The 21,560-nt window shown below is 40.7% G+C and overlaps 1 protein-coding gene across 3 annotated transcripts in view; it reads right to left on the bottom strand.

Annotated features, from left to right (window-relative positions):
• GFRA1 (GDNF family receptor alpha 1) overlaps positions 1–21,560 on the bottom strand; it is a 208,013-nt gene that overhangs the window by 61,096 nt on the left and 125,357 nt on the right. For all 3 annotated transcript variants that reach the window (XM_084635449.1, XM_084635450.1, XM_084635448.1), the window contains one exon: positions 18,670–19,009. In XM_084635449.1, the coding sequence (XP_084491575.1) occupies positions 18,670–19,009 (340 nt within the window). The remainder of the gene's footprint in view (positions 1–18,669; positions 19,010–21,560) is intronic.

Raw genomic sequence — 21,560 nt, 5'->3', positions numbered from 1 at the left:
AGTGGCACCTGTGGTTTCTATTTTGACCCATCTGTGCTGACTTTTTTCCTTCAGTACTTCTAAACTTCCATGCTTTTAACTGGTCTTATATTTACTTATTTAAATACACATACTACTGGATAGTTGGGCACAACTACGAATTTTAACAGGTCTTAAGTAGTTTTTAAAAACTTATGAAATATCTTTATATACATTAATTAACCAGCAGCTCTATTAACTTTACAGAAGAAATTAGTGTTTGTTTTTCTGGGGGGACTTGGGGGAGGGGGGAAAGGGAGTCCCCTTCAAATATTTACTTGTGTTTTTCTTTTTTGGGGAGGGGAGAAAAGCCAAACAGTGAAGATTAAATGAATTTACATTTTCCCTCCCTGAGCTGAGTACAGAATGCTGTTTCTCCACATTAGCTGATGACAGGCAGTCGCCTACTCTTGCAAGTAACATACAGAACCTTGGACTTCAGGAGCTGATTTTCAACTATTTTCTTATTATTTATTTAATGTATTAAGTCACACACAGATATCCCATTCCTGATTTAATTTATCTTAAAAAAAAGTTACTTCATCTTATGTAAAATAAACATCAGTGAAAAAGTCAATTAGAACACAAATATTTCCATAAACACACATATATACAAAATACACTTTTAAAATTGACAATATCTACATTCATTTAAATGTGTTTTTCTGTTTTTGCATTAGCTATACTTCTTTTCCTAAGTAACAATTAGTCTAAAACAGGGGTTCTCAAACTCCCTGTCTCCTGGTATGTTTTGCTATTGCATTTTAAGCAAAGCAAGATAAGCCAAGTCAGCAGTGTAGGAATTTTTCTTTATTTCCTCTTCTCTTGCATGGGTTAATCACTTGGGACACAACATATCCTTATACTCAATGTCTGGTACAACGAGACAAAAGAACTCACCAGAACTGTAATCCAATGATTGTCAGTGTTAGTTTAAACCTCTAAGTACCATAAGATCATGTATTAGTGAAATTTTAATTTAAGGTAACTATGTCTCCACTGGGTCTTAAGAGAAACTACCACTCTCAGATGCAAGTCTAAATTAATATGATTTATTTGCAATAGGTTAATACATATATTTTATACTACTGACCTTTCTGTGTAATAAAACAATTTTCAAAAATATGGTGCAAATTATGGACACAGGATAAAGTAATAAAGCATTAGAACAGTAATTTTCTGGTACAGTGACACAAAACAGAATTTTCTTTCTGTTTTCAAAAAATTACCCCAGACCATACTTTCTAGAGGCCTGTTTGAGAGAACATCTGGAAAGCATTCCACAGGAAATCAAACCTATATTAAATATGTGTTGTGGAGTTCTGTTTCCTTGCATTGCCTTTAAACATATATAATGTGTTTCTATTTCCCCAACTGCAAACAAAACACTTGCTTGAGAATCTTCTACAAAATTATGAGTTAAACTTTAACTGTAGGTTAGAAAGATTTTTTTTCAACTTTATAGTTAAGGAAACAATATGTTCATTTCAAAATTGACTGAAGCAAAAGGGTACAACATCTGAAATGAAAGCACTGAAAATAAGCAGCATTCTCAAGTCTCCCAATAGATCTGGCACTGCATTCAGGCTATGTTTACCTGACAAAGGGTGCTTGTAAGTTTTATAGCCTGTCTCTGCAACAAAGCTTTCCAATAACATGAACAAATCCACTAGATAAAACTTTTAATAAAGCAGCTTTTGTATATTTTCATTTCATTTCTTTATGCTATTTAATCTGTGGCTTGTAATATAAATGACTACATCATGTTTACGGGTGTCCACTTTTCAGAGTGTCTCTTGAAATAATTTTACTTAAGAAAGAACTAGTCCTTTATGGATGCAGCTGTTCTCACTTCATTAGATGGGCAACCAGGAGTGTCTATGAATTACAGGCTGGGAACCTAGGGAATCCATTGTCTCTTTCAAAAAGTAGCCAGGGATATTGATGCAACTGCAGTACTTTGGGTGTACCACTGGACCTTACATATTTATCTAAGGCTGGATCACAAGTGAGCACTGAATGGATGCAATATCAAAGCACCTGGGAGAGAAGACTGTGGCAATATCATCTGTAAACACTAGAGTAAATTATAATGCAATGCAGCTGACCCGCAGGAAACTATTATATGGTTTGGAGACTGTGCAAACCCTCTTAAAACCTATTTATGGTCTCTTCTGACTTGTACTTCTACCGAGAAATCTATTGACTGTCTACAGAGAAATCTATTGGTGAAAACATAGTGGGGTAGATCCTCAGCTCTGTTAAGGCTGTTTTATGTCACTCTGGTTGTGCACAGGCCTGAAAGCTGGCATAACTAGCCAATTAGGGATTCCCTTGCTATATGGAAATCCCTTGTGTCACTGGACTGCCATACATAGTTCTGTCATCCTCTTTTGGCAAAGCAGGTGTGACTGGGGAAAAGGGAGGGTGGCCAGAGTGCTCTTGCACTCTGGCTATCCCTGCGGGACTGTAGGAAACTAGTACACCTTGAACTAGTCCTGAAGCTGCTCTAGGATGTTCTTCAGGACTGATCCAGCAATTATCAGTCCAAGGATCACCGGGGCATAAAGGTTGCTTACTGTCACCTTTGTGGGTCCCACTTTCCCGGAAGCCAACGGGTGAGCCAAACAACCAGAACTAAACATCTGGAACTACTAAACTAGCTAACTCAGAACTGATCTCACTCAAAATGTTTTACTTACTTTTAACAGATTTCAGAGTAACAGCCGTGTTAGTCTGTATTCGCAAAAAGAAAAGGAGTACTTGTGGCACCTTAGAGACTAACCAATTTATTTGAGCATGAGCTTTCGTGAGCTACAGCTCACTTCATCGGATGCATACCGTGGAAACTGCAATTTCCACGGTATGCATCCGATGAAGTGAGCTGTAGCTCACGAAAGCTCATGCTCAAATAAATTGGTTAGTCTCTAAGGTGCCACAAGTACTCCTTTTCTTTTTACTTTTAACAGATCATAGAATCATAGAATATCAGGGTTGGAAGGGACCCCAGAAGGTCATCTAGTCCAACCCCCTGCTCGAAGCAGGACCAATTCCCAGTTAAATCATCCCAGCCAGGGCTTTGTCAAGCCTGACCTTAAAAACCTCTAAGGAAGGAGATTCTACCACCTCCCTAGGTAACGCATTCCAGTGTTTCACCACCCTCTTAGTGAAAAAGTTTTTCCTAATATCCAATCTAAACCTCCCCCACTGCAACTTGAGACCATTACTCCTCGTTCTGTCGTCTGCTACCATTGAGAACAGTCTAGAGCCATCCTCTTTGGAACCCCCTTTCAGGTAGTTGAAAGCAGCTATCAAATCCCCCCTCATTCTTCTCTTCTGCAGGCTAAACAATCCCAGCTCCCTCAGCCTCTCCTCATAACTCATGTGTTCCAGTCCCCTAATCATTTTTGTTGCCCTTCGCTGGACTCTCTCCAATTTATCCACATCCTTCTTGAAGTGTGGGGCCCAAAACTGGACACAGTACTCCAGATGAGGCCTCACCAATGTCGAATAGAGGGGAACGATCACGTCCCTCGATCTGCTCGCTATGCCCCTACTTATACATCCCAAAATGCCATTGGCCTTCTTGGCAACAAGGGCACACTGCTGACTCACATCCAGCTTCTCGTCCACTGTCACCCCTAGGTCCTTTTCCGCAGAACTGCTGCCTAGCCATTCGGTCCCTAGTCTGTAGCTGTGCATTGGGTTCTTCCATCCTAAGTGCAGGACCCTGCACTTATCCTTATTGAACCTCATCAGATTTCTTTTGGCCCAATCCTCCAATTTGTCTAGGTCCTTCTGTATCCTATCCCTCCCCTCCAGCGTATCTACCACTCCTCCCAGTTTAGTATCATCTGCAAATTAGATACATGATACAAAGATACATGAGCATTTAATGTAATAAAAGAAATAATCAATGTATTTTGTACCCATATATTACAAAATACTTTGCACCAATGTTGGGCATACAGAGCAGAAACCAGTCTCTTCCATCCCTCTCTGTATTTAGCTGTTGCTTCCATCTGCTTTATGGACTTGAGATAGATTGTTCTGTCCTCCTGCCAAGGGTAGTTCTTAAGATTTCTCTTCGGCTCCCTCATTTCCTCAAACCAGTTGGTTTCCACTTGACAGCGTCGTGCAGGAGTATGTGTGCTGGCATCCAGAGTACATTCCCCAAATATGCCCGATGCTTTCTTCTAATTCTAGTGGAGACAAGCTGCTCATTCGCATTTTCTCTGATTGCTTCGTTGGCAATGAAGTCTCTCCATCTAATGCCCAGAATCTTATTGGGACACTCTGTACCTCAAAGGAGCACCCTGAAACTGCAATACTCACCACTGTGATATATGTTTTGTACAAAGTATGTCTTGTGAGGTATTATTCTGTAAATCTTGATCTCCTTGAACACTAATAACCTGTTGGATTGCATGTACTATTGCTGTATGTGAAGTTATGAAGTATTGCTATATGTGATACTTAAATATGTTGTATTGTTGGGACCACCCACAACCAGCCTGTCAGTTACAACAAAAGAGTAGCCATTAATAGCCAGATGGTCGTTAATGGCTCATCAACACTGAATCCATGATCCCAGAGTCTTCTTGAAGAAGGCACATACACTATGGAGACTGCTTGACCAGTGGGGACTGATTGACTCCCACACCACAGAAAAATTTTATCTAGCAGTTGGAAGATATATAAAGAGAGAGAAAGTGACATCATTTGATCTCTCTTTCCCAGCAACTCAACACCTGAAAGAATGTCTGGAGGACAAAGATTTTGAATTGGGGAAGTTTGGTTCCAGGCTGGAAGGTAGTCCCACCTGGTGTATTGAAGAACTGTAACCTGCTTGTACCATCTGTCAGGCTGAGAAAAGCTGTTTGATTCAACTCCTGTTTAGACTAAAAGTTTGAGATTTAGAATGAGTGTGTGATGCTGCACCCCGTAATGCTTTATAAAAATATGCTTATGAGTGTAAATATGATGTAAGTGGAATATGTTTTACGCTAGATATGCCAGTTAACATATCTTTGCAAAGGTTATGATCGAATGAATATATTCATCCGATTTAAATGCATGTATCATTTTTATATCTGAAGTTATGAGCATTGGCTCTCTGCTTGTATTTAAAGTGTTTGCTGTAAGGAACACATAAGAAGTCTGGCCAACATGTTGTGAAGAGGTTACTCAAGTAATTGGGAGTACTTAACTAACAATGGACTTTGGGAGATGCCAATCCACATCTGAGCTTTCCTGGGAACGTTCAAACTAACATGTAAACAGTGCCGTGGGCCTGCAAAAAGCTGAATCATTCATGGACATGTGACTTGCCCAGGTGGCTACAAACTCCACCTTGCTGCTGTGATTTTCCACAGTAAGAACAAAGGGGTGTCCTTTCACAAAAGAGAATATAAAAGGCCCTGGAACCTTCTCCATTTTGTCTTCAGTTGGCTCAAGAGATGGCCTCTCCACCCCAAAGAGATGCCTGAAAGAAACTGGAACAAAGGACAGCAACTACAGGGGAGGGAGTCATTGCTGGACCCAGACTAGGAAGGAGTACAGTCTGTGAAAGAAGCTTACTGGAAGATCTCTGGGGGTGAGACTTCATCTGTGATCAGTTTCTTAATGTATTAGGCTTAGACTTGCGTGTTTTGTTTTATTTTGCTTGGTAACTTACTTTGTTCTTACTTGGAACCACTTAAATTCTACTTGTTATACTTAATAAAATCACTTTTGTTTATTAATGAACCCAGAGTTATGTAATTAATACCTAGGGGAGCAAACAGCTGGGCATATCTCTCTATCAGTGTTACAGAGAGCGGACAGTTTATGAGTTTAGCCTGTATAAATTTTATACAAAGTAAAACAGATTCATTTGGGGTTTGGATCCCATTGGGAGCTGGGTGTCTGAGTGCTAGAGACAGGAGCACTTGCTAAGCTGTTTTCAGTTAAGTCTGCAGCTCTGGGGGACGTGGTTCAGACCTGGGTCTGTGTTTGCAGCAAGCTAGTGTGTCTGGCTCAACAAGGCAGGGTTCTGAAGTCCCAAGCTGGCAGGGAAAATGGGCTCAGAGGTAGTTTCAGCACATCAGGTGACAGTCCCAAGGGGGTCTCTGTGACCAAACCCAGAATGTAAACAGAATGTTTACTTTTTATTTTCTTAAGGTAACTATCGCTGACCTTTATGCCTACCACTTATATGTACTTAAAATCTACCATTCTATAGTTAATACACTTATTTTAATGCTTTATGCTTGCCAGTGAGTTTGTCTAAAGTGCTTGGGAAATCCCAGCTTAGGCTAACAATGGCTGGTGCATGTCCACTTTCCTTTGATGAAGTGGTGAACTAGGTAATGAACTTACACTGGTCAGGCTTTTGACCAGTGCAAGACAGTTCAGTTCAGGGGTTAAAGACTGAGGGGATGGGGAATTGGCTGGAGCCTCCCTATTGATTGTTCATGAGTGGCTGGGGGACCATTCATACAACTCAGTTGGGTGTGCCCCTGCCTGTGGATGTCTGTGTGAGTGCAGTGCCTGTCAGAGGCTTGTAGTTTGACGTCAGCATCACAACAGTGTGAGAGGCAGCCCAGGTTGGTGGGTTTGAAGAGCTCAGCGCTCCCACTGTCTGTGTTGCACCCCGGGGACCCATCACACTTACATAGGAATTTATTTTGTAGACACTTATTTTTCTAACATTTTAATAGATCTCCAGCTCTCACAGATGTATGTTAGCACTGAGATTATGTTTGAGTTGAAAATTATCAATTTAGGTTTGATTCTCTATATCTTTGATTTCCATACATTGTTGAGCTTAGTGAATGTTGTGGATGCCTTTCCTATCCTTGATGTCACATCTTTCTTGAGGTCTCCATTGGCTAGCTTGGTGCTGCCCAGATAAAGGAACTGTTCTACTTTTTTTATGTTTTTGCCTTCTAGTATGATATTACTGTTCCATGTCGGGTTACAAGGAAGTTTTGAGATAACTGATTTTGAGCTATACTTGTCCTTCTGTTTTTGCAAAAGTATCTATCTTTATAGCTTTGCATGGGTGTTTCTCAATATCATCAACAAAGTCTAGGTCTCCAGGCATTTGCCATCTATGCAAACTATGCTTGTGTTTGTATTATTTCTACCTATTACCATGAGAAAATACTTAAAAGTAGAGATTTGAAAATATAACAGTCTTTTGTCTCATCTAGTCTTTTGTCTCAGCTGAAAATATCCATAATGGCAACTAGGGCCAAGAATATATGAATGTAAATCATATATTAATCCGAGGCAAGGTCACAGTCAAATGGTACAGTAAATCTATACTGAACAGTGAACATACAGCATGAAACTTTCTCTATGTTACTTATTTCAGAGCTAGAAGAAAATAAAAAAATCACACATAACTAGCTCAGTTCTAACTTTGCTTTGTATTCTCTGTAGATATCAGTACCTTACTTCAAATCTGGATTTTATTCAACAGTAGCAGGAACACAAAGATGGCAGTATTTAAAATTAATGAAAGTGAAGTTGTAGAATAAAAATTTAAATATCTGAAATTCACAAATATGCAAGTGCATGTCAAAGAGCTCTGATGAGAAACAGATAATCATCTACTAGTTCCAGTGCTTACATTGTCATTGAGCTGTTTTAAAATATGAGCTGCAAATAGAAATATTCTCACTGTGGTCTGATGTAGAGTGATATAAATAACCTTTACTAAGTCCAATATAGTGTAATCGTAGAATCAGTTGACATTCTTTTACTTAACACTGCCTGCAGATTTGCCTACATAATGGCCAAATTCACCTTCGGTATAACTCCACTGATTTCAGTGGAGTTACACCAAGGATGAATTTGATGTAATAGCTTGTGTTGCTTAAAGTTATGCTTTCCTGGTTTAGGGCAGTAGTCTGGTATTTCTGACTAAGCTTGGGGAGGGATAGCTCAGTGGTTTGAGCATTGGCCTGCTAAACCCAGGGTTGTGAGTTCAATCTTTGAGGAGGCCATTTAGGGATCTGGGGCAAAAATTAGGGATTGGTCCTGCTTTGAGCAGGGGGTTGGACTAGATGACCTCCTGAAGTCCCTTCCAACCCTGATATTCTATGATTTCTATGACAGGTTTCAGAGTAACAGCCGTGTTAGTCTGTATTTGCAAAAAGAAAAGGAGTACTTGTGGCACCTTAGAGACTAACCAATTTATTTGAGCATGAGCTTTCGAAAGCTCATGCTCAAATAAATTGGTTAGTCTCTAAGGTGCCACAAGTACTCTTTTTCTTTTTATGATTTCTATGTCGCAGTATGTAACGTTAAAAAGCAGCTTAATGTTCCTACTGTGATGAGGAAACAAAACAAAATGGGCCAAATTCAAACTGTTGCAACTCCAATTCCTTTAATTAAGATTCTAACCTACAGTCTACATCCCTATTTACTCCATGTAGAAGTAATAAAAAGGCAGTATTCTTGCATCACCGATTTAAACAAAAAAGTGACCTTTTCAGACACAGTGATATACTAGGGATACTAAGTACAATCTTTTGTATCCCAAATCATTTGACTGTATGTTTGTCCACTCAGTTCAGTCCTTCTTTCCATTTTGTGGGGACACTGCAGACAGGTAACAATGAATACTGAATGCTACTGTTAGCTTTTATACTGAAAAATAATCTAAAAGTAATAGCAGGACTTGAGCAGTATCAGAGACATCACCAAAGCTACATCTTACAAAACAGAAGTTGGCAGAAATCGAATAGTTCTTTGACCATGTTAAGACATATAACTTTTATTTTTTATAGCACAGGGAGAGGAGAACTACACTCATTTCCCTTGGTTACTGAGGGTTTCAGGAATCCCTGAAAAGTTCTACTTGACTGAACAGTCTTTTGCTCCGAAATTTCAGAATTGTTTGACAAAAGACCTCAATTGGAAGATACTATCTAGTTGCTGCTTCTTAAAGCACGAAACGAATCTGAGAGAGGATCTCCTGGCTGTAAAGCAAGGAGTTGTATGAAAGTTTTGGCAGCAAGATAGATCTGAGCTGTTTGTATAATTACTATATTCTTGTTTGCTGTTTAGAGGGGCTCCATCACTCCAGACTGTCAATCATCCAACAGGCTTCTAATCCTCAATACCCTCTTGAGCAGAACATAGAAAGTATAAATGAGGAATGGTTAGCCAGATTTTAGCACCTCAAAAACAGTTCTGTGCACTTAGGGAAGGAGGATGTTTTGTTTTCTTTTGTTTTGCTGGATGTTTTGTTGTTAAATTCCAAAGGGATTTCTGGCCACGCTTTAGGAAAGGATTGTTCATGTCTATGTTGAATTATATACAAATGAGAGAACAACTGAAAATTGGTCGATTAGTTTTGAGGCTTGCAAGAATGACATTCAAAGGCAAGAAATGTAAAACACACTATGTTTACTAAAAACAAAGTAATCCTAAGCCTATTATAGGCTGCTCATTAAAGACGTTGCTGTAATGAATATGTGCAAGTGGGTAAAATTGACATTACAGTGGTGACCTTACCTCTCTGACTGTTTCCTGACTTTTGCACTATTAAATAGCTCAGTCTTAACTTCTCATTAATTTAGTGGGTTTTTGATTATTTTGCAGAACCTGCATTAGCACTTTTTGCCAGGCTAGCAAAAAAATTTTCTGGAAACCCACCCTATTTCCCCCACAAAACATACTAGCTTCTGGTCCCCCTGAAAACAATCTTTTTTTTTTTTGTATTAAGTAGGGTAGGATAATCAGGAATTGATGTGTAAGATAATCAGGAATGTCCCTTTTTTCAGGTCTGGTCCCAGACAATTTTACATAAACTACTGTGGGGTCCCAGTTTGCAAAACCCAAAGCAGACTAACCACCTGAAACAGCTGCCAGCCAGCTGCGAGTGAAAAATGGACATATATATATATATATGCATTGCAGAGACCACTCCGGGTCTATAATACAATCACCAGTAACTGAATGCCTCTGCTGTCACCTGGTTGTAATTTGTAAAGCAGTGTGTGTAAAAAAGCCAAAAATAGCTGAGAACTTAAAAACTGGATGGTAACAGACCACAAAATCCAGTGATGAGTCAACCTGGTGATATTCGAAACAAAGAGAGCTCTTAGCCATGTTAGTGAGCTTTTTCCATTGCTTCGTGCTGACTCTGACTTTCTAGACTTCACAGTGATAATCTGCTGTTACCTTGTCCTCCATGAAAACTCCCAATGAGCACCCTCGTAAGCGACCCCTCCCACACAGAGTTAGATCTATATGGAGTCTGAGACAGTGGGCATTTGGTCAGCCTAGCAAACCAGCTGCACCCATACCAGCATGGGATACCAGCCCAGACGGGATGCTGACATCCATGCTTCTGCTCTCCTCCCTTCCACTATAAGTGAGGGATGGACTTGGCAGGATTCTGGGGGAGGGCGAAAAGAAAATACAGGAAATGGTGTACAGCTGGGGGAGGACTTGAGAGTATATACGAGAGAATGAATAACGTGGCAGATAGATAGCAATAGTGAGATATGAGGCGGCTTAATAGTTATGGGGAAATCTAGAAAGGGAAGAGGAAAGATAAAGGGTAGGAGAACTGAGAAAGAAACAGATTCTTTCATTTTCCCATTTTGCTTCTAAAACACAGAAAATATGAGGAAAGAATAAGCACCCCTTTTTCCCTCCCCTGAAGCTATCAAAATCCACCAGAGCGCACATCCCTGATTCTCATTAAAGCTATACCCTAAGAACGCTCAAGCTGCTAGACTCCATTACCCTTGCACCAGGAGAATAAAAGGGACAGGATGGAACTAAAGATTCCCTACCACCATAACGTCTACACACAAACACCTCCACAGTGCTTAAGAAGCCACTAGAAGACAATGCTGCCCAGGCACCATATTCATGAGGGGACATGGTCTGCAGGAAATTTCCTAGTTTGCTAAATGTCTGATCCTTTCATACGCACTGAGATCGCTCAGATTACTGGAATAGGAGTTCTGAATGCCAAGTACTACAGAAACAAACCCTCAATGTCACTTTACATATTAAAGCCCACATTTTCAAACAGTGCATGCAAAATGCACTTGCAGTTTTGCACATGTCTTGTAGAAGCTGGGTATAGATGTAGTAGCTCCTTTATTGGGTAAATAATACTTCTTAAGTCTGTAAAGGACTTAAAAATAATCATTACAGTCTGTGTTAACTTTTTCAGACTTCTAAGAAATATAACATCTGATTTTTAGTGATTCCAGACTCCATTTTGTGTGCACAGTTTTATGCATGCGAACACGCACACACAAACACACACTTACACATCTGCAGTTAAAATTTGTATACTTGTGCGTACAGATCACAGAGCTGTCACATGCAAAATTTAATTTCCATGAATGGGTTGTTGAAACCAAAATTTTAAGACTTATGCTTCTACACCACAGAATCGTGACCTGCAACTGCAGACATTGGAACACCAAACAGTGCGTGCAGGTGTGTTCATCTACAACTGGGAGCAGATGTCTGAGCATCAAGCCCCATTAGTATATCTTGCACCAAATATATGAAAGCTGTAAAGTATTTATTGTGCATGGACATAGTGTAGATATACTATACATTTAGGAAATATTTCTCTTCTCTGATCCTCTCTGCATATTTTTTATTGCATATTCTGAGGAAAGTTTTTCCTATATGTGAAAGGACCAGTCCATAGATATGCAATGGGACATTTGTTTATAGTCACTAAAACGGTACCACAATATGCAATGCATATCAGGGAAAAATACTGTTTAAATTAGGTGCTGCATGGGCATATAAATTACTTGGCTATTTTATTTTTTATAACACCAAATAGTCCTAATCACCACTGAGGTGCTAATTACAATACTGCAAAACCTGATCTTTAAATATGATGTATAATTCATTTATTTTAAGGGGGGGAAAAAGCATCTAGTTTCTGAAACAAGTCAAGAATTATTTTTTGGCTGCTTCCAATTAAAAATCAGCCAAACTGCTTTCTTTGACCATTTTGAGTATGGTAGGTAGAGGATAAGAAACTTACATTCTTTAATTTATTCTTATTTTAACAAGAGTTGACTTATTTTGTTCTACTATATTCCCAATTCTCTTCAGATCTTTATTGTACAGTATGAATGGATTAATATTGTGCGACTTTTCTGTTCTTTTAATAAATTATGTGTCCAATTCACTTTTACTCTGCTTAGAACCTTATTAATGATTTGGAAGGTGCACCTAATCAAAACCTATATTATTCAAAAAGCCCAAGTAATAGAGACACTTTCATTATATAAGGAAAACAATGTCTTGAGATACTGTAGATTATAACTGCAGCAGAAATGTGGCATAGCGTCCTTCAGCTAGAACTAAATAAATTCATGGAGGACAGGTCCATCAATTAGAGTTGCCAACTTTCTAATCACACAAAACCAAATACCCTAGCCCCGCCCCTTCCCCGCCCTCCATTCACTATATTTCCCCTCCCTTGGTGGTTCACTCTCCCACACCCTCACTCACTTTCACTGGGCTGGGGCAGGGGGTTGGGGTGTGGGAGTGGGTGAGGGCTCTTGGGTGGGGCTGGGGATGAGGAGGTTGGGGTGCAGTAGGGGTTGTGAGGCAGAGGGATTTGGCATGTGAGAGGGTGCTGCGGGTTGAGGTAGGGGTTTGGGGAGCAGGCTTATCTCGGGCAGCTCCTGGTCAGTGGCGCAGCAGGTCTAAGGCAGGCTCCCTGCCTGTCCTGGCATCACGCTGTGCCCTGGAAGCGGTCAGCAGTTCCAGCTCCTAGGTGGGAGGGAGGAGGAGGCTCCGCGCACTGCACTTGCCCACAGACACTGCTTCTCTCCCCAACCCCTGCAGGCACTGCCCCTCCAGCTCCCATTAACCACAGTTTCCAGCCAATGGGAGTGCGGAGCCGGAACTCAGGGCGGGGGCAGTGCGTGGAGCCCTGTGGCCCCCCTGCCTAGGAGCCGGACCTGCTGGCTGCTTTCAGGGCACAGCACGGTGCCAGGACAGATAGGCATTAGCCTGCTTTAGACCTGCAGCACTGCAAACTGCACTTTTAATTGCCTAGTCGGCAGTGCTGACTGGAGCCGCCAGGGAACCTTCAACTGGGTGTTCCAGTTCAAAACCAGACACCTGACAACCCTACCATCAATGGCTATTAGCCTGGATGGGCAGAGTTGGTGTCCCTAGCCTGTTTGGCAGAAGCTGGGAATGGGCGACAGGGGATGAATCACTTGCTGATTGCCTGTTCTGTTCATTCCCTCTGGGGCACTGGCATTGGCCACTGTTAGCTGACAGGATACTCGGCTATATCAACCTTTGGTCTGACCCAGTATGGCCGTTCTTGGCTAAGCAAAATGATGTCCTAAAACATACTAGTTTCAATTTGTGATTCAAGCAGTCATAAAATAGGGTTCCTTTGATGTTTTAACTGTGCCAGGACCACACACTGTTTTAGACAGCTTCAGACAGCATGATGACTGTCTTTAGAAGATCTGTTTATCAACATGAATAAGAAGTTACCAATGCTCATTTTTAGTATTAACGTTTTTAATGCATGCCTGAAAGACTGGGTTTCAAACTTGTACATGAGCTGTAGTGCAAGGAGAGGTAGCAGTTAGGTAGGTGGTAACAAAAAAAATTATTTGATATCCTGATCATTTTTTTTAAGACATCATGGCCATTTACTGAAAATTAGGATTCTTTACATAAACCAGACCTTATCTGCATTTACTGACATTTCTGGTCCCTCTTTCCATGGTTCAAAAGTTTATTTTGTCTAGCTGATTATGTACATTTCTGAACAATGAAGAAGGAAATTAAGTTAATTAACCTATCATCTCAGTAATGGGTTGACAGTATCTGTAGTTTGGCCCAGTTGTTTTCCTGTACTTATCCTGTTTTTATGACAGATTCAGTGTTCTGCATAGCTAGGGTGAAATTTTCAAAGATGTCCAAAACTAAGCATGTAAATAGATATTTGTGTATAGTAACTAGATATTTTGTGCATCAGTGTTTGCAGGCCCAAACATTTGTATTAACAAATGCTGTCCATGTAAACAGTCTGAGAGCATTTTAGGAGGCCTTTGAGAAAAGGATGTGCCAGTGTCCTGAATAATACTGAAAGTGCTTAAATATGCGTGATATACACGCAAATAAACAACTCTTCGCAAATGAGGATTTCACTGTGGTTAAAATATGTGCTTGTAAGTATTACTTCATTTATTTTTTCCTTCTACCTTCAAAATAAAACAAAACAAAAAAAACCTTGGAGTCAGAAAAAAGTGCTTAAAGGCCATGGGTTTAAATTATTTTAATTTAGGCTCTGGTACCACTACATGGACTGGGTATTTCTGAATCTCAACACTAGCAGTGGGGAGCTGTTGCCTTTCTTCCCAGTCTGCTGGGAGAAGAAAAAAACGTGAAGGTACTTGAAAAAGCCTGCTACTACCATGTCACTAGACATGGGGACAGTTATGGCTGGCTCTGTATAGAGGGGCCTGAGAAGGAGGGATAGAAGAGTACTCCACCACATACATATGGAGCAGCCATAAGATTGGGTATTGCTCTCCATGAGACCATGGTCAGGGAATGACACAATGTCAGTATCAGTCCCCACAATGCCTGGGAGGGTGGGTCAAGCATGACTGTCTTCACCAGTTGGTCATCTGCAACTGGGAAGGGAGGAGACATTTTGTACCTCCAGAAAGGAGACAGAAGTGCTGCTGCACGTTGGTATGCTCCCACAATGCCATCAGTGTGCTCCACACTAGTGCTGTGCCTCTGCATACCCACACCCCAAAACAATGGGTCCCTGAGCCAGAAAAGAGCCCAAACTTTCTGAACTGACATTTGTATGCAAAGGAACGCAATAGGAAACCTGGTAAGAAATCAATTTTCATTTTAGCGCTGGTTGTAGCTTTGGGCAATGGTAATTGCAATTTTTACCAAGCTGGATTGTGCAGTGATGTAATATAAAAGGCATAAAATCAGGGCAAGATTAATGAAATCTGATTAAATAAAATACTATTGAACAACTTAGCTGCTGAGACGACATTTGACCAGAGCTGACGACAAACACAGAAGTAGTAATGGCAGCACTTACACTAAATATTCCCGGCTGCAGCGTAAGTAATAGGAAAATCTTTATGGGATAAATCCACCCCACGGGCACTGAATGCAGTGGAACCTTGGCTGAAAATACTGTGGAAATACCATTGCTCTGCTGCTCAGGGAGGTATGGCAGGCAGGATGGAACTCTAGAGAAGCCATGCACAAGGAAGAAGGGGCTTGGGATTGAGGTAGAGGACAGGAAGCCAGGTGTTCTAGGACTAAGCCTAAACATAGAGGATGCACGGAAACCCAGTTTGTAAGGTATAGTAGCAGTGCACAGTGTCAAGCCACTGGGTTGGAGAAAACTCTTCCCTGACCCTGTCTGAGACATTCAGCTCAGGGACTAAGTGTGGGTAGCATTTGGCCCCATAACTGAGAACAGTTTGGGCAGTGGAAGTAGCTGCCAAGAGAGGCTTTGGAATAAGTCCCTGGGGACAGGAATCAGATCAAGCCTTGAATCACATTTATCAGGGATGGCTTATGAATTGTAATAAATAATAATAATAAAAAAATCAATTCTGCCTGGCAATATGGCGGGTAGACTAAATCACCACATTAATCTCATCAAATCCAAATCAATTTATGAGATGGACATTTCATCCTAACAAAAATAACTGTTCTGCTTATCAAAATAGTAAAAACAAAATTAAATATTAAGATGTAAAACAGAACATATATGGGCAGTGGAGCAAATTACAGTGGATGCCCATAAGGACTCAGACCGTTCTGAAAGACATTACCATTTCTAGTTTTAGTCTCCTCTAGATGGGTACCATGTCACTGAAAACTCTAGAATCAATCAAAAATGGTGGAACTTTTGAAGAGGTTCACTGTACATTTACTCAAGTATGATACTGTCCACTCAATGGTGACAAGAGCTCAAGAAGAAGTTTGTGGATTTAAGTCTCCCATTAATGGGATATGCTAGAGGCCAGTGAAACGTAACCTTTTTTCCCCCCACAATTTTCCACTCCCCTTGCACATACTGTATTGTAAGTACATATTCCTAACAGGAAGCAATGTGTTTGTGTGGTGATGCCTGAAAGTCAAGACTCTTGGATTCTATTCCTGGTTCCACTGGTGATTTACTATGTAACCTGGGGCAAGTCATTTAACTGTTCCTTATTTTATCCATCAGTATAATGGGTATAATATAACCCTATTACCCAGGGTTAAAATCAGGGCAAATAACCTTGGGAAAGCATTTTGAGAACCTGGTGAACATGTACTTTCTGAATGCAAATAGTTATTATAACTAGAATAGAGAACCCTCTCTACTTCTTAGTCCATTAGTCCCTACAGATCATAATTCTCAGAATCAATGGCCTTGCCCCATTTTCCAGTAGAGGCCAGAACCTTGGCTCCAGTAGTATGGCAGAGGGGCCAAAAGCTACCTTAACCTTAACAGGCAGCTGGGGATTTTCCTTGCATAGGAATCCTTGGGTGTTGAAAAGCTGATGTAGCCTGCTCTATGCCACTTACTCCCTGCTCCCGTGATGAAGAGTGTGTGCTGCATTCTGGGGACGGTGAGCTGCTGGAATGGCTCTGTGGGGGGCATTACAACATAAGAAAGCCATACTGGGTCAGACCAAAGATCCATCTAGCCCAGTACCCTGTCTTTCAGCAGTGGCCAATGCCAGGTGCCCCAGGGGGAATAAACAGAACAGGTAATCATCAAGTGATCTATCCCCTATCACCCATTTCCAGCTTCTGGCAAACAGTGGCTAGGGACACCATCCCTGTCCATTCTGGCTAATAGCCACTGATGGACCTATCCTCCACGAATTTATCTAGTTCTTTTTTGAACCCTATTACAGTCTTGAGCTTCACAACATCCTTTGGAAAGGAGTTCCACAGGTTGACTGTGCGTCATGTGAAAAAATACTTCCTTTTGTTTGTTTTAAACCTGCCACCTACGAAGTAGTTCTTGTGTTATGAGAAGGAGTAAAAAACACTTCCTTATTTACTTTCTCCACACCAGTCATGATTTTATAGACCTCTATCATATCCCCCCCTTCGTCGTCTCTTTTCCAAGTGGAAGAGTCCCAGTCTTATTAATTTCTCCTCATACGGCAGCCGTTCCATACCCCTAATCATTTTTGTTTGGCGTCCCCTTTTCTGAACCTTTTCCAAATCCCATAAATCTTTTTTGAGATGGGGCAACCACATTTACAAGTAGTATTCAAGATGTGGGCATATCATGCATGTATACAGGGGCAATATGATATTTCCTGTCTTATTACCTATCCCTTTCTTAATGATTCCCAGCATTTTGTTAGCTTTTTTGACTGCCCCTGCACACTGAGTGGATGTTTTCAGAGAACTATCCACAATGACTCCAACTGGAACTGACACAACTTAGAGCAGACGATAGGCTATTCCAAATTGGCCCCTTTGCCTCTCTAAGGACAGAGAGGGAAGAAGGCTATTTATGCCACCTTCTCAGGTGCACAGAGCAGAGCTCAGGCACACTTTAGGATCCAGCCCAAAGGTTTAATAGTAGAATACTACAGTGAGGCCACATAATCATATTAAATCTTAATTATTTCTACAAAATATACTCCAGGGCAGTCAAAATATATATGAAACACACTCAAATAATTTACTACAGTATCCTTGACTTCTTAAAATGTTTGTTTTCATTGCTAATACACAACATTTGGGTAATACACATTGGGACCTATCCACTGGCAATTAATGAGAATCTAACTTTTATAACTTTTAAAATACGGCATTAGTACAATGGCTTTCTAATATAAACATACAGAATGTAACTGGGAGTACGAGGTTTCCTAGAGGTATAGAAGGCCCTGTGTGCAGCAGAACCAGTGCAGGGAGCTTGCTCAGGGCATGAGGACCCCTTCTGCCCAGGAAACCTATGTCCTCTGGGGGCACCCACTGCCCAGGTACACAGAGGAGGAAGAGGGCTGGGAGCTGGACCAGTGAATCAACAACTATGAATACATCAGTCAAACACAAATATCTGTGGGGATACCGAGGTGGGACAAAACAGTCCCAAGCCTACTGCAGCTCTGAAAGCATGAGAGGGAGGATTCCCAGACAGTGCAGAAAAACCCTGTGAGCAACCTGCATGCTAGGGCTGTGAATAAGGTCCTGGCTATGGCTTTTATCCACTAACAGTTACACTAATATTCATAAGCAGTGTTAGAGTGTTCAATTATTATTAAAATTTCCCATCAGCTCTTGCAGCTTGTCAGTTATGAAAAAAATATTCTAAGTCATCACTTCATGAAGACACGTAAAGGAAAGGTTTCCAACAAAATTTTGTAGGAAACAGCTTTCTGTTTTTATATCTTTCCTAGGGGGGTAAAAGATCATTCCATCATGTAGTGAGTAGTTACAGTTTCTGAGAAGACATATACTGTAACCAGATGCAGACTTTTGTTGTTCAGTTGAAGATGTCAAGTCCCCCCGGCCCCAACTGTCCTGTTCCCCAGTGGAAATTCTGATTTGGAGTCTTGGCAATTTCAGCAGCTCCAAAGGTTCTCCCTGCTACCTCATTAATCACTTCCCTGCCATGTACTATCTTACCTGCAGATGTAATTCTTCTTGCAGGAATCTTGTAAATTCAAGCAGTTTGGTTTCTCCTTGTCTTCATACGAACACACAGGAACAATAGTCTGCCGTCTTCTTTCTGTACAGGCTATGTCTCGACAGGAGCAGAAGAGCATCCCATAGCTGTGCTTTGGGGGAACTTTGTCAAAAAATAGACGGAGAGCCTTATGACACTTCCTCTTGTTGCAGATTTCATTAGATGTACTGCTGGTGCAGGGGGTTATATAAGCAGATCTGAACCTCTTGCAGGTATCATTTAGGTTACAGGCTTTTGCTGCATCCAAACAATTGTTCCCCTTTGAAAGTGCTGGCTCCACTGTAAAAAATAAGAAATATATCAGGTTTATATTGCGTTACAATGTTTGTATCTATTTCACGGTTAATGAGACCTTGAGCATATATTTGTCAGCTAAGAAATCTTGGCTGCCAGAAAACGTGTCCACCTCTTATGCTTCTTTGGCTCATAATTCAATGAGAGAGAAAGTGCATGAGCATATGTTAAAATTATAATGGTGGAAAATGAAGGATGACTAAAGTCAGTAGCATTGCACTTTATCTTCCCTGTAAAACAAATACAGTAAAAGCATATTGGGCTAATTAATCCCTGGTGTAACTCCATTAAAATCAATGGAGTTGCAACATGGAAAAACTGTCGACTGTGAAAGAAGACAGTGAAGACACAGGTTACTGTTTAGTCAGTTCTCCAAAAACTCTATAAATACCATTCAATAACCATATCAACAACCATACTTCCCAACCTGTAAAAAGTTTATGTGCTCATTCTGCAGAATTTACAGACTACATGCTTACTAATACATTGTTTACAAGGTACACAGTCCACAGAACTTGAAAGGTTAACATGTGCAGTGAACCACGTATGAGCTCTGTAAGCCCATCCTACACATCTTGTAAACTCCATGCTCACCTCTACAGGACAAGCAAGATAATCTTAAAAGGACCATAGGTGCACCCTGAACCTTACAAACTCTATGGAGGTTACAATCAGCGTTAAAGACACAGGCTAACACAAGGATACAAAACTATGGAAAAGTACAGACTAAAAACTTCATTAAGGTAAGTGTGAAAGTTGTAAGGAATTATGCAAATTTAGTAGAATTTATCTGAATATTAAAATTTTCAAAAACCCAACCATTTGACAAAGAAGAAAATTGGAGTTAGGGGTCGACAAATAATTTTAATTGCCATAAATAGTCAGGACCCACCAAACATTGCAGATCCAAGAAACAGTCATAACTCCCCATTATGCATCATTTCAATTGCAAGCATGAACAGCAAAACAATGTTGCAAGTTCTTAAACTGTAATAGGGTCACTGCATCCAGAGCATGGGTGGCCTGCAGCATCCCTGCCTCAGTTTCAGGGCTCCTCAGTAATTCACAAAGGCTTTCTTGTAGTCAATAGCTTGGACTGGTTTATTACCATATGTAGTTCCAGAATAAAATACTCAAGAGTTCATATATTCATCCTCCCCGGGTCTTACTGCCTGGAGTCTTTCAAGCTACTCCGAGGTAGAGCTGGCCAAAATTCTGGGATATTTATGAATTTGCTTTCATTCCACTTTGGAAGAGGAGCCTTCCTGCTCCTGAAACCCACAGCAGCCTTCTCCAGGCTGCTGCTGAAATCTCTCCTCTATCAGAGCCTTTTCTACTCCAAATGCATGATTGGGTCACATGACCCTCTTTAGGGGGTAGTTGTGTTAGTCTGTATCCACATAAACAATAAGGAGTCTGGTGGCACCTGAAGAAGTGTTGTTGTTTTTTACCAGTTTATGCCCAAATAAATCTGTTAGTCTTTAAGGTGTCACCAGACTCCTTGTTGTTTTTATGACCCTCTTCATTTCCCCGCACCAGGGGAGGAGCGTTGACTGTGGCACAAGTGGGGCTGAGACTCATCAGCCTTTATAGGGTCAGTCACTCAGTGGCAGTATGATTCAAATAAACAACGCATTATACTACAATCTCCCATACCTACATCTCTGAAGCCTGATCCAACACAAAAGTAGCAAACACTTGATCTATTTCCAGTCCAGCTATATGTTCTCGTCACAGAAGAATAATTTTACATTGCACATTCCAAGCCTTTCTTCATCCCACTTTCCTGTTTAGTAAATAGATTACCATTGTTTGTGTCTTATCCTCCTCATAAAATACAAAACCTGGACAGATACAACATTCCACTATAAACCAGAGGGACCAATCAGGTCTTACATTCAATGTCTGAAGTTTAAACACTAGATCTAGATGAGAGATCGTATAGTCAAAACATAACACAAGATACAGACCACAGAGACCAACTTCAGATCTCCCTTACAGTAGTGTAAATCCAGAACTGCAGTGATTTCATTGGAGTTATTCTGGATTTATACCACTGGACTGGAAATTGGCCTTCAGCATCGCTAGCCTGATTCTGATCTGACTTACACTCACTGGAAACAAAAGAGTGTTGATCTAGTGCAAGTGAGATTAGAATCAGGCCCTATCACTCAAATCATATTACACCAGACCATGTATACTTAGTTCAGAGAGAGGAAGGGAGGTTTTTTGTTTGATACTGGACTGGATCTTAGGAGATCTGAAGTTGATTCCCAACTTTCTGACAGGCTTACAGTGAGACCTTGGGCAAGTCACCTAAATCTTTTTGTGTCTCACTTTCCCATCTGTAAAATGGGGATAACATAGCTCCCTATCTGATGGATATGTGAGGATAAACTAATGTTTTTGAGGTGCTCAGATACTATGGGGATGGAGCCATAAAATTATATAAATAGCAAGAGATTATAGTTTTTTGAAAAGCTAATTCCATATGCAGATGAAGCAAGTTGTGACAGGTCAATAGAATATATAATAT

This window comes from Lepidochelys olivacea (assembly GCF_965140295.1).
Source record: "Lepidochelys olivacea isolate rLepOli2 genome assembly, chromosome: 7".
Taxonomy (NCBI): domain Eukaryota; kingdom Metazoa; phylum Chordata; order Testudines; family Cheloniidae; genus Lepidochelys; species Lepidochelys olivacea.
This window is presented reverse-complemented; position numbering and strand designations above follow the sequence as displayed.